This window comes from Myotis brandtii, unplaced genomic scaffold, assembly GCF_000412655.1.
Source record: "Myotis brandtii unplaced genomic scaffold, ASM41265v1 scaffold144, whole genome shotgun sequence".
Taxonomy (NCBI): Eukaryota; Metazoa; Chordata; class Mammalia; order Chiroptera; family Vespertilionidae; genus Myotis; species Myotis brandtii.
This window is the reverse complement of record NW_005355159.1, coordinates 1236364-1250539: the sequence shown is the minus strand read 5'-3', so window position 1 is coordinate 1250539 and position 14176 is coordinate 1236364. Positions and strand designations below refer to the sequence as shown.

The 14176-nt window shown below is 39.1% G+C and overlaps 1 protein-coding gene across 1 annotated transcript in view; it reads left to right on the top strand.

The window, feature by feature from the left end:
- TRIP4 (thyroid hormone receptor interactor 4) overlaps positions 1-13916 on the top strand; it is a 70654-nt gene extending 56738 nt beyond the window's left edge. Inside the window, exons 12-13 of the mRNA XM_005861061.2 lie at positions 6606-6708; positions 13616-13916. Of these exons, the coding sequence (XP_005861123.1) occupies positions 6606-6708; positions 13616-13683 (171 nt within the window). The 3' untranslated portion in view covers positions 13684-13916. The remainder of the gene's footprint in view (positions 1-6605; positions 6709-13615) is intronic.
- Positions 13917-14176: the final 260 nt, after the last annotated feature.

Here is a 14176-nt window from a genome sequence, read left to right as displayed (position 1 = left end):
GGCATCGCACCCTCCCGATCTGCCCTGCTCTGTGCATGACGGGGCGGCGCCCCAACTCCCCAATCGGCCCTGCTCTGAGCCTGACCAGGGGCTGCACTTAGGGATTGGGCGTGCCCTCTGCCACCCGGGAGCAGGCCTAAGCCAGCAGGTCGTTATTTCCCGAGGGGTCCCAGACTTCTAGAGGGCACAGGCCGGGCTGGGGGACCCCCCCTCCCCCCGCCCCCCGAGTGCACAAATTTTTGTGCACCGGGCCTCTAGTCTATAATAATAAAAGCATAATATGCTAATTAGACTGGACAACCTTCTCGTGAAGCCAGGGCTGCGAGGGAAACCCCGGTCTCAGAGGGAAGCCTGGGTCCCAGGTGCCAGAGGGAAGCTGGTGCCGGCAGCCGGGGAAAAGAAGGCCTACTCTTGCACGAATTTTGTGCATCGGGCCTCTAGTTGGGAGATAAAATCTAAAACTGGCAGTCTTTAACTCAAGAGGAGGTATTAGTCCCAGGGTAGACTTCAGTGGTTAAGAACCTTACAATGAAGTATCTTTAATTAAGAGCAATTTTCTTTTGGTTCTTACTAGTTTAAGTAGAAAGCTTGCTATATGAAAATTAAGACCAAAAATACTTGTCATGAATGGGTGATTCCCATTTAGGTTTTGAAAAGGTCAGGGCAGAAAAGCTGAGGTTAATTTTAGAGAAATATACTTGATTGGATTCTATTGCATGTGGAGGTTCCAGCATAGGACTCCAAAAGGCACAGAAAGCCACAGTGGAAATTTTATTGTGAGTAGGATGGGACCAGGAGACCAATGCTTTGTGACTTAAACCAGATCAACTTCCTCAAATGACTATAAGACCTATAAAGTACATATCGCTTATCACTTATTCATTTCACCTGGAGCAAATATGAATCGACTCTATCATTGAGCTGGAACCACCTGCCTTTGATACATGATTTGAATTGGGTACTGGTACAAGGGAGTTCAACTATCCCACTTTGGGCCAGCTGGCATGATCTTTACCTAACCCCAGTCAATATACAGTAGTCAAAGTATCATGATCAATGTTACCCTGATATGAGGAAACTTTAATCTTCCAGGAGAGTAGGGCCCGGGGTGCTAGTTATCCTTTGAACACCTTGAATTGCTTTGAAGGGCAATGTAAACAAGAACTATTTATCAGAGAACACAGTTGCTTTCGGGATCTGCTGCTTTGGATCTATTGTGCTTGTGGCCTTTTTATCAGACTCATTTTTTTTTTCTTTCCAAATATTATCACCTCTACTTGGAGTTGGTTTTCAGCTAACTAGATTTCAGAGCCTGATTTTATGTCTTATCTAGTTCCTCAAAGTTTAAACCAAGAAAACCTACAGCAAATATATGTTCCTTGTCAGTGACTTTTTCTTGACTGCTTTAGCTTTTAGTTCTGTGAAGACAGGTATAATAAGATTTAGAGCTCATCTGGGGATTTGTGAAGAGTGACATCATTTAGGAGTTACTGATCATTTCAGTGCAAGGACTAAATGGAGGCACCCTTGCAGAGTTGGTGAAAATGCCCACTTGGTTTTGAATCTGTGGTTGCCCAAAACTACTAAACTTTTTTTCTTATATGAAAATGGAAAAGAAATGTTTTCTAGATCAGCGGTCGCCAACCATTTGGACCTCACGGACCACCGATTGGCGACCGCTGTTCTAGATAGCTGGTGAATAATTTTCCTCTGGAGGGGAGAAGAAAATGGCTGTTTAGTAGTTAATTACCATTTATACTAGACAGCTGTGAAACTTATGAGGCATGAAAGAAGAGTCCACCACACCTCCCCTGGTGGTCAGGCTGGAAACCAGGTGATGATAGGAGTCATGTTGTCTTAGGTAAGGACAGTAGCAACTTCCTGAAGAGTCTGTCACTGAATCTGAATGGTTGCTTTGAGTTGCTTGCTCGATCTTATAACCCACAACGCCTACTGTACTATGTCAGTGATCCTTAATCTAACATTTTCTCTAAATTGGATATGACATCAGTTTATCCACATTCTTCACAAATATGAATCCTCCTCTCTTAATTTACTCTTTCTCTGAGTCAGCTGCGTTTTAGTCTTTGCCTCTCAGACCAGAAATTCCTTTCTTGTCTCTGACTTGTTAGTGTATAATGTGGCCCCTAACACCCAGGCTGCAGTTGCAGAGATTGTATGTTTTTGGAGGTACTGAGGCTCTGCCAAGCTGACTTTGCTATAATGCATTTTGCCATGAAAAATAATCTCTTTTCCCAATGCACAGACCTGCCTTTCTTTATTCCTTGTAGGCTGCTTTGTTCTTCAGCTCTGTTTCTTATAAGCCTCTTAAAGTTCAGTGATAGAGCTTGGGAAAAGGGATATTCACATGAAACTTGGATTTAAATTCAGTTAATTTTTATTTTATTGAATTTATTGGGGTGACATTGGTTCACAAGGGAAAGTTGATTTTAATATTTAGCTTTACTGTGAGGCATGAATGGGTCCAAGGAACCTCTTGTTCTATAATATCATTTATCCAACCTTTTCCCCTTTATTTGACATTTGCTTACTGTGTACTTTTTATATATCAGGGTACTTTTTATTAAACTTAGGGCCTTATTGGATACTTGCCAAGACACAAAAGTTTTAATTTAGCTTGAGGGATAACAGATTACAGAATAGCACCTGCTTTTACCCAGAGTTAAAATCCTAGGAGTGTCTAGTTCCCAGCCTATGCATATTCAGTATTATTAAGTTAACCTTAATGCACAAGTTGGTAATTTCCTTATTCTTTCATTCAATAAGTATTTATTGATTGCCTTAGTATATGCCAGGCATGATTGGTACTGAGAAGTAAATTTTGACAAAAATCTCTGCCTTCTTGGAGCTTTCATCTTATTAAGGGGAGGACAAATTAAAAAATTTAAATAAGTAGCCCAGCCAAGTGGGTCAGTTGGTTGGAGTGTCATCCATACAACAAAAAGTTGCAGGCTCGATTCCCCGTGACGTCACATACCTGGGTTGCACGTTCAATTCCCAGTTAGGTGTATATGGGAGGCAACTGATCGATGTTTCTCTCTCACATCCCCTTCATCTCTCTCTAAAAATCAATAAAAACATATCCTCAGGTGAGGATTAAAAAGCAAAAAGTTATTGAAGGGAACAAAATAATAATTCCTTCTTTCTCTATCCCCCCCAGCCCCTGGTAACCTCTATTTTACCTTGTATTTCTATGAATTTGCCTATTCTAAGTACCACATATAAGTAGAATCATACAATATTTGCCCTTTGTGTCTGGTTTATTTTACTTAGCATGATTTTTCAAGATTTATCCATCTTGTATCAGAATTTCATTTCTTTTTTTAAAAATACATTTTTTTATTGATTTCAGAGAGGAAGGGAGAGAGAGATAGAAACATCAATGATGAGAGAGAATAATCAATCAACTGCCTTCTGCACATCCCCTTCCCCCCATTCCACTGGGGATCAAGCCCACAACCTGGGCATGTGCCCTGATTGAACTGTGACCTCCTGGTTCATAGGTCAATGCTCAACCACTGAGCCACACTGGCCGGGCTCATTTCTTTTTAAGGCTGAATAATATTCATTCTATGTAAATGCCACATTTTGTTTATTCATTTACCTACTGATGAATTGTGGAAACTAGTGGCTATTGTGAATAATGCTGCTGTGAACATTTATGTGTTTGTGTCCCTTTCAGTTCTTTTGGGTATATACCAGGAAGTGGAATTGCTGAATTATATGGTAATTCTGTGTTTAGCTTTTTGAAGAACTCAGCTGTTTTTCCACAGCGGTTGTACCATTTTACATCCACACCAACAATGCATGAGGGTTTCAATTTTTATTCTTAATAATGCTTGTTATTGTCCATGTTTTTTTGTTTTTGTTTTGTTTTATAATAGCCATCCTCGTGAGCAAGAAGTGATACCTCATTTTGATATGCATTTTAAGGACCTTATTTTTTCCCCAGTTTTATTGAGATTTGATTGACATCTAATGTTGTATTAGTTTAAGGTGTACAACACAATGACTTGTTATATTAAAAAATGATTACCACAATACGTTTAGTTACCATCCATCACCTCTCATAGTTAGAGGCCCAGGAGAGAAGAGGTCTGAGACCTGACCCCTGAAGCATACCAACATTTAAAGAATGGGGAGATGAGAGGCAGTCAGTAAAGCAGCAAAACCAGGAAGAGAATGGTATTCTGGAAGCCAACTGAGGAATGTGTTCAAGAATGAGGGGGAGAAGAATTTTGTCAGGTTCTACAGATCAATTAAAATAAGTGCTGAGAAACTGGTCATTTGATTTAGTTTGGAAATGAACAATGACCTTTACAAGAATAGTTTGGGTGGACCGATGGGAGTTGAAAGCCTGTTATTATAGTGAATTCAGGAAAAAAATAGGAGAGGAATTTGAGGCAGGGAGTATAGATAGTCTTTAAATGAATTTTATTAAAGGGAATCTGAGAAATGGGGTAATAGCTGGAGGAGAATGTGGGATCTGGAGAGTTTTTGTTTTATGGCACACATTACAGAAAGTTTGTTTTTGTTAATCCTCACCTGATGATATTTTTTCCATTGATTTTTAGGGAGAAAGACAGAGAGAGAAACATCGATGTGAGAGAGACACATCAATTAGTTGCCTCCTACATGTGCCCTGTACAGGGCTGGGGATCGACCCTGCAACAGCGGTATGTGCCCTTGACTGGAATTGAGCCCAGGACCCTTCAGTCTGCAGGCGGATGCTCTAACCACTGAGTCAAACCTGCTAGGGCCACAAGTATGTTTGTTAATGAGGTTAATAAAGTCAAGAGAACATTTATGAATGCAGATAAAAAAGGAGAGAATGGCTGAAATGGCTTTCAATTTTGGAAAAGCAGAGCTGTGAAGTGCTGGCAGCGTTGTCCTCTACCTTGATACTCTATTAAAACAGAAGAGAAAGCAAAAAACTTGAAGTGATGTCAATTGTGACTACTGTTGCTTTGGCCTCTGTAGAATTAGGTTTAAAGATCTTGATAGCAGCTTCTGGTTTTATTTGTGCCAAAGCACCTCAAAGGTAACAGCTGGACCCTACTTTTCTTTGAATTCTAAAGCTCCAAGAGGTAAAGAAAGAGGAGTTTACCCTCCCATCTTTAGTCTTTCTTTTCTACCATGAACATTTTGACCTTGGCTGTGATATAATTGTAGCTGATACTTGGTGTTAAGCTTTGTTTTATCAAAGTACATGCCATACTGCCTTGGCCAATTTTGGTCAATGGTTAGAATGTTGGCCCCCAGACTGAAGGGTCACGAGTTCGATTCCCAGTCAAGGGCATGTACCTCAGTTGCAAGCTCCCCAGCCCTGGTAGGGGCATGTGCAGGAGGCAACTAGTCAATGTGTCCCTCTCTCTCTTCCCCGCCTCTCTCCCTCCCACTCTCTCTAGAAATCAATGGGAAAAATTTATGCTGGGGTGAGGATTAAAAAAAAGGTACATGCCGTACCTGTCCCACACAGAAAGCCATGGTATGTGGATAGGACCAAAGGCTGCTTAAATTCTTTGTTTTTTCCACAGCATTACTTACCACCTAACACAGAATGGCCAGTAAAGAAGTTTAACTGTTCATACTTCACTTGCTGTAGAGAATTAGAATTTTCTTACTGAATCCTCCATTTCTACTTTAGAGCCTTAGATCTTTAGAGGACACATCTTGGCAGGTGAAAAAGAGTGGAAAATAATTTCATACTTTTGATGGTAATTACTAGGAGAAAGGCTCCTCTAGTAATGAAGTCTGACCCATAGTCGCATTCAACCTATGAATCATATTTGTCCAACATGCTAAACATGAGACATCCAAGATAGGAAATAATGAAACAACAGATCAGTTGGGCATTGCTGGAGAGCACTTTATGCCAATCCCCAATTGTTCTTTAAATTGTGATTGTGTGGTCGGCATAATCTTACTCTAGGTGTTGTGTCTGTCTTTGCAGAAGGACTAAAAGTCCAAAGTATTCACATAGATTTATTTTGTGTTAAGAGATCCAAAGGAGGCTTCTAAATAATTTTCAGAATTGCTCTATCAGTTACCTTTTCACCCTAAGTAAGTCTGGAATGCATCCAGCAAAACAGCTTTTGCATGTTCATACCTTTCAGAGTGAATCATCTTCCTTCCCTTTAGTGAGAGAAGGGCTCTTTTGACTGTTTTTAGCAGAATTCTTACAAATGTTCTGTTTTTTTCTTAAATATTCCAGTGTTTCACTTGAGTTGAATGTAAGGGGTGCCCAATGTTCCTGAAGGAGACCTCTGAATCTCCCACTTCATAGTCGCTTATATTAAAGGAACAGGCAGTCTTATTCTGGGAAGATCTCAGGCATCCTTTTTTTTTTTTTTTTTTTTTTTTAAAGAAATGGTAGACAATAGACTACATAAGAATACTGTGCTAAGGCCTGAGAAAAGGTGAAGGTTTGTTCTTGTTTGTTGAGCATAATCCTCTTTATGTGAGTATGAAATGAAGAGTACTGTCATCAGCATGTTGAGGTGAAATCTGGGACATCCTTTGATCTTCTTGAAATTCAAAATTTGTCCCAACTAGACTGAACTTTTTATTTTTATATTTCACAGTATCCAGACATGAGTCAAGAATCTGATTCTCCATTTGTTTTCATCTGCAAAAATCCCCAGGAAATGATTGTGAAGTTTCCCATTAAAGGAAATCCAAAAATCTGTAAGTCACAAGCTTTGACGGTCTAATTTTCTTTTTTTATCTTGCACCTCACTTGTTTAACTTTTTGAAATTTTTCTCTTTTTACCCTCTTCTATAGCATCTCAAGTGTTGGAGGATTAATAAATTTATATTTATTGATAACTTTAATGTTAGGTTAACTGTAGAATACCTTTTCTAAAGTGTATCCTGATTGGTCCACAATTATTGGCATGCTAATGAATCATTGTAAACTTCAATTTAGGACCCCAATACATTTAAATCCTATTTGTCAGCCAAAAGAGTGTGCTTTGTTCTGCTATACTGCTTAGTGGCAACATTGTCATTTATCCATTGTTCATCAGTATTTAATCCAAGAATAAGACAACTTTTTAAGTGTCTGTTCTTGATTGTCTATTTTGGAGGCATTACTTCCCCACTATTCCCTCTCACCCTCCCCCCAATTCCCTTGATCACTGGTTTCTAGAGCTTTGCCCTAAGCATCTTGTTTTTCATCTTTTTGAAACATCTTGATGATTTCTTTTTCTGTAACTTTTGCTTTTATGTATTTGTGATTATAGTACCCTCTTTATATTCACCTCTTAGGAAGTGCTTGTTGACTACTCTTTGAACACTCAACTTTTCTTCATCTTCCATCTTCTCTTTCTCTGTCTGGTCCTACAGCAGCCTCTTCTGTTTCAAAGCAATCTAAGGAAACATATAGTGGTATCCTCTTTGTCTAACTTTCTTTAAAAAACAACATCAACTATTCTCTCATTTGTTCATATCAGTTACTATTTTATGCCTCTGTGACATTGCTTTCCCACTGTGTGAACTGGATGATTCTGGGGCATGCATTGTCTTCAGCTGTGTGCAACTCTATCTCACCCATTATCTTGAAGATCAGTTAGCCACTTTATAATTCTTTTCTGTGGAGAAGGACTTCTCAAACTATCCTATATATTAAAAGGGTAATATGCAAATTGTCCCCTCAACCGGGAGTTCAACCAGAGTTGGACCAGGGGGCAGGGCCAGCCCACCAACCTCCCGCATCCCCTCCACCCGGCCATTGGCCTGATTGGCCCTATCGGGGCGGACCAGCCAGACCCCACCCGTGCACGAATTCATGCATTGGGCCTCTAGTAATATAAATAAAAATCACCTATAGAACTGTTAAGACAGAATCCTAGGCCTTCTCCCCAAGGTACCTATGGCTTTGATCGACTGAGTACATTAATACTGCTTTTAATCACAACATGAAATGCTTTGAGTATGAACTTAAATTAATGTATATTCACTACAAAATTCAGGCAACTCTCATGATTTAAATGACACATATGTTCCTGAGTTTCCTACAAATCAGAAAATCTGAACATAAGTTGCCCTTAACTTATACAAATTATTTACTTCAGACTTTACCCCAATGGGTAGCCAAGTAGCCCTGGAAATTCTTTTCCCTTCTTCTACACTATGTAGGATTTAAATCTTTCTTTTCCTCTCCTTTTTGGTTGTGGCATTCTACCCTCTTCTTCTCTGTTCCATTCTCACCTTACTCTGGTGGTAAGAGGAAATGTGGTATGTCTCCTCTGTCAAACCCACTGCTACCTTGATCTTTACCTTAGTTACCTTTTCTTAGCTGCCTCCTCTATCTTGGTTTTTATCTACTGTTGAAGCTCCCGTGAGAAAATGTTCTCTGTACACAGAGTTTAGATCAGGGGTGGGCAAACTTTTTGACTCGAGGTCCACAATGGGTTCTTAAACTGGACCGGAGGGCCGGAACAAAAGCATGGATGGAGTGTTTGTGTGAACTAATATAAATTCAAAGTAAACATCATTACATAAAAGGGTACGGTCTTTTTTTTCTTTATAGTTTTATTCATTTCAAACGGGCTGGATCCGGCCCGCGGGCTGTAGTTTGCCCATGGCTGGTTTAGATACTTCTCTGAAATGTTTCACTTCTGTACTATCTCTACCCAGACAGAGACCCACCTTCAGCACATATATGGCCTTCATTTTTTTCCATAAGGTTTAATAGGGGTGAGGAGTGATGATCTTAGGGAGCAAGCTTTAATAACCTCCTGTCTTTCCCCATTGTTTCTGTTAGTTAAAAGCTTTTAAAAGCCAAAATGGGATGTATACTTGTTTCAGGGACAACAGAGCTACATAGAAATTATCAGCCTACAGCTTCTTTCATGGTAGACCAGTCAAGGTGAAAAAACATTGGTCAGAAACAATAGGTAGTGAAAATTGGTGTGTTTTTTTTTAAAGGAAAGAATAGGCTCACCAATCCCTGTGTGTCTCAGAAAAATAAATTCAATTGAGAGGAAACCAGAGTGAGGATTTAGTCAGGTATAAAGTTTCTGTTCTCTGTAACTCCCCATTCCTTTATCCTTCATTCAATTTTACCATCTCTAAAAACTTTACACTCTGCCAGAACTTCCTTGCCTTAGGTCGTAGGGGCCACTTTCAGTAGTTTACAGCTGGGAGAGTCTTTAATCCCACAGCCACAGGGAAAAATATATAGTTGGCTTTTAATTTGGAATGCTTCATAGTTTATTCTAGATATATTGTTACTTGTAGTGGTTAAGTTCCATAATATTAATAATATAGTTAGTACTCTACTTCAATGACTGCCATAACTATAGTTTAAAATAAAATAAAAATTTTTGTGGGATGGCTTAGGAACCTAACCACCTTTTTAAAAAAATATATATTTTTATTGATTTCAGAGAGGGAGAGGGAGAGAGAGAGAGAAACATCAATGATGAGTGAGAATCATTGATCGGCTGCCTCCTGCAGGCCCCCTACTGGGGATCAAGCCCGCAACCTGTGCATGTGCCCTTGACCGGAATTGAACCTGGGACCTTTCAGTCCGCAGACCGACGCTCTATCCACTGAGCCAAACCGGCTAGGGCATAACCACCTTTTATAGATAGTTATATGAGAAATATATTCCAAGTTCTAAACTTCTGACTTGGAAATAAACTTTTAGAATACAACCCATTTACATGTTGTGTCATGTATATATATATGTATATATGCCTTCATTGAAAGGTATACATTTTGATTTACGTTTTTGGACATGTAAACTTGAGCTTGCTTGACCTGGGGATAATTGTGTTTCTTGAAATTGAAATAATTTAGAAAAGAGCAATGTGCAATATGTTATCATTTGGCTGTGCTCAAATTAGGAAATGCAAAAATGTTTAGTATAGTAGAATATATAGGTTGAATGTTCAGAGAGATAGAGGAATCTTTTTACTTTAAATAAACTACATGCTCTATAAACTCATGCAAATACTGCCTTATATCTTATGCAAAGCATGTGAAAATCCCTATGAGAGTTATATCAATGGATGGCAAATACTTTTTCCCTTTCAACTTCTAGCCCATCTGTTGCACATGCATTTGATTTTCTCGTAGGCACCATGATTGAGGATGTGGTTTAATATTGAAATGCTCTAGGTACTAAATGTAAAAGTATTGGGGAAATACAGAAACTAAGCATTATCACTCTGCTTTTAAGAGAGTGTATACTGTGTGTTACATTAGTTAACTGTCCAGATCCCAAGTCCAGGCTGAACTAGAACTCAAAGTTCAGAGTCCATGTAATCCAAGGGAAGCCATGATGTCTGCTTCTTCATGCAAGAAGCCCTAGTCCCTTGCCCTCATTGCCCACAGCTGACCCCAAGAATTGTTACTATTGGCAGTCACTGTGGTAGATGCTAGGGAATGCAAAGAAGTCCTTATTTGTAAGGAGCTCACAGTTGGCTGGCACATGTACAGTTTTTTTTTTTTTTTTTTAAGGCAGCCTAGGGGATGAAAAGAACTTCTGAATCCCTGGAAATGCCTTGGAAATCCTTACTCCTCTATATCTCCTTCCTCCTATTAGTTTTCTATTTTATGACATCATAATTGAAGTCAGAAATTAGTCTGCCTACCACTGAGTGCTTTGCTCTGATGGGTTGATCTTACCTGAGCTGGTCTTACTTGAAGGTTGTCATAACCAGATTGCAGTTTTCTAAAAATTATGCTTGGAAAGTTCTTATACAGTAAAGCTTTGAGAATGTGAAGAAGGTAATGTCTCTTTTTTTAATATGAGGAATCTGAAATGAATATTGTGAAAACACTTGCCTAGAGTTATATGATAAATTAAAACAGACCATATCTAAGAAATACAGCTCCCAAGCCTCAACTACTTTTTCAGAGAACTTTGAGTTTATGAGGCACTTTAACATAAGTGATTTCAATTAGTTATTTGATTAAATGACTTAATGTATGTAAAATACTTAGCACAGCGCTTGGTATATAAAAAGCACTTAATGTTAGCTGTAATCCTTTCAACAACTTTGTAAGTAGGTAGGAATTTTTCCTCCTTTCATTTTTAGTAAACAGGGTTATAGGAATTGTATTTTGCTCACATCTTTTTGCTTCTAGGTTTCCAGCTCTTTTCTAGGTTTTATGTGTTTTGTTTTGTTTTTCATATTGCCTCAGAAACAAATCATTCCAATTTACATTTCATTTTTAGGACACAATATCATAGGGCTGGAAAGAGCCGTCAGTACTATGTAGTCTAGTTTCTTAGCATTGAAAAGATTGAGGACAAGAGTGACTGGGTGACTCCCTTCAGGTTATACAGCTAGGCAGTCTCAGGACTGAAACTGGGACCTGGTTCTTCCAGCTTATTCAATAAAGAGAACTAGAAGTCTGGAGTCCTAGATGGAATTCTAAATTCTGTCCTGGCTTGTTCTAAAAAGCTGAATAATACACCATACTTCTTTGTACCTCTGGGTACCACCACCTTTACCATGGATACTCTTAATATTATCTATTTTTGGTTACTCAATAGTTCCTATAATGTAAAGGTTTTGAAATTTGTAGTGTCTGCCTTCTTTGTTTAATTCATTTGATGAAAACATTTATTGAGCACCTATCATTTGGTAGTGTTAGAGATACAAAGGCAAACTTGCCTTGTTTTGTAATCCTCACTCAAGTAGTGAGGATATTTTTCCCTTTAATTTTTAGAGAGAGTGAAAGGGAGGGGGGAGAGAGAGAGAGGGAGAGAGGGAAAAGAGAAACATTGATATGAGAGAGACACATTGATTGGTTGCCTCCCACATTCCCACATGCACCCCACCTCAGGGTGGGGATCAAACCTGCAACCCAGATACGTGCCCTTGATTGGGAATCGAATCCAAGACCCTCTGGTGCACAGGCCGACACTCTAACCACTGAGCATGCCACCCAGGGCCAAACTTGCTTTATAATACGGCTCTTTGCCAGATTGCTGGCACATGTTCAGATTTCCAACCAGGCAGCCTAGGGGATGAAAGAACTTCTAAATCCTTGGGAATACTCTGTGCTCTAAAGCCCAAATTAAAATCAACAGCATTGTAAAAATAAAAAAACAAAATAAAATCAACAGCATTGTGACTATTGTGAATGGCATTTAGATTATCATTTAGTGATGGTTTCTGAGAAAGTACAGAAAAGAAGTAATGTTATTCCTGGAGCAGGTATAGCCCTCGAGAGATGGAGGAGGGGGGAAGAAATTTAGAAAACAGGGAAACTTGTTAAGTTGTGGTTATTTTTCTCACAATCTCTTTGTGCAGTAGTCATGACATGTGTTCTTTGTTTTTTTTAAATAAGGTTTTAAAAATATTTATTTGAGAGAGAAAGAGAGAGAAACATCGATTTGTTGTTCCGCTTATTTATGCATTCATTGGGTAATTCTTGTATGTGCCCTGACTGGGGAGCAAGCCAGAAACCTTGGTGTATCAGGATGATGCTTTAACCAACTGAGCCGCACAACATGTATTCTTAATTGGGCAAATGAGGATATTGAAATCCAGAGGAACAATGACTTGCCCCAGATCATATAGCTAGTTAATAGACAAGAACCTGAGTCTCCTGACTCCTAGTCTAGTGCTCTTTTATACCTGATTGCTGCAAGAAATGAAAATGACAGCATATTGGGGCAAAGGTTGTAGGTATGGGCCTGTAATACATGTGGATCCTTGTTTTAGGTTTTTTGTTTGTTTGTTTGTTTTTGTGGTTTTTTTAGTGCTGAGGATGATGTTCAACTTGTTTCTGTTTCCAGCATTAGCATTGCTATGGACTTAAATGAGACTTTTTTTTGAAGAAAGCAAACTGCACACTCTATTCTCAGGCCAGACAGACAGGAAGGAACTCAAGTTTCTTTCTCTTCATGAGATGGATGGCTCCTCAGGCTGCTACCACTGAACCAAACTCTGTCCTGGTAGATCTGAGGAGTCAGAGGTCAGAGACCACAGGTTCTTCACTCCTAAGGCAGGTCACCTGGGACAGGAAGGTTGCTTGTTTTCTAACTTTAACACTTAGAAGAGTCATGCAGCCTATGACCTTTGCCCTTCTTAGCTGGTGATAGGGGCCCTTTGTCAGTACAGCATTCATGTGGATTCTACTCTACTGTTTCAGGTCACTCCCCCTATTAAGTCAGAGGCAGGAAAGGGGTGAGTTGAACTGCTTTTCTCATTGTGAGGGAGGTTCATGCATTATGCTCAGCGAGTTAACAGGTCAGAGGAATGGGTTTCCCACTGTGTGAAATGCCTTTCTCTATTATATTTTCTATTCTTTAAAAACTTGGTTTAGTATTAGATTGGAAAAGATGGTGTTTCTTTTCTACTAGCTACAAAATTAGAAATATTAACTTAGATTCTTTAGGCGAATACTCATTGTGTTTGTGTGCATGCTTTTGTATCTCTCTATATGGTGTTCCCACTGCTTCCTCATTCTTACAGAATGCAACTCTGAAGTTTGAAAGTGTCAGAGTCCTGAAGCAAGATAATTGAATGTGACAGGAACACAGTAACCAGAAGACCTGGGAGGCCATGAAAGATTTGCATTGCAAATATAAAAAATAAATAATGAGGCTTCTTTTTCTCCCTTACAGGGAAACTGGATTCCAAGATCCATCAAGGCGCAAAGAAGGGGTTAATGAAGCAGAATAAAGCTGTCTGACCCAGGAGAAAAGGAACTATACAGCCTAGTGGAGTTTTGTGTACTAAAATTGTTATCCGTTGGTCCTTTGGAACTGAAGCAGTAGAAATCTCAAGGCTTGGAATCAAGCTTGACACTCTCAGAATTTAAACTCTTATCAAACTTGTATATTTTTCTTAGGGAGTGGGATTCTTTATGTAGTGGGTCAAAATCTTTGAATACATTATTTATAAAAACCTATTTTAAAAATTCTAGGTCTTTGACATTTTTTCTCAGAATGGTATTTGAGGAAAAAGGAACAAATTGTTCCTTGGGAAAATTCTTAACCTAGGTTAACGATTTTGGAGGGACCACTTGAATTTTGAGGCCCCCTGCCCCCCAAAAATGATAGCTTGATAGACAATTTGGATGTCTGAGAAATCCTGTGTTTGATACAAACCTGTGATAGGACAAAAAGCTTCGTTGGCAGATTTTTAAAACAAAAAAATTTTTTAAGAGATAGTCTGAATAGGTG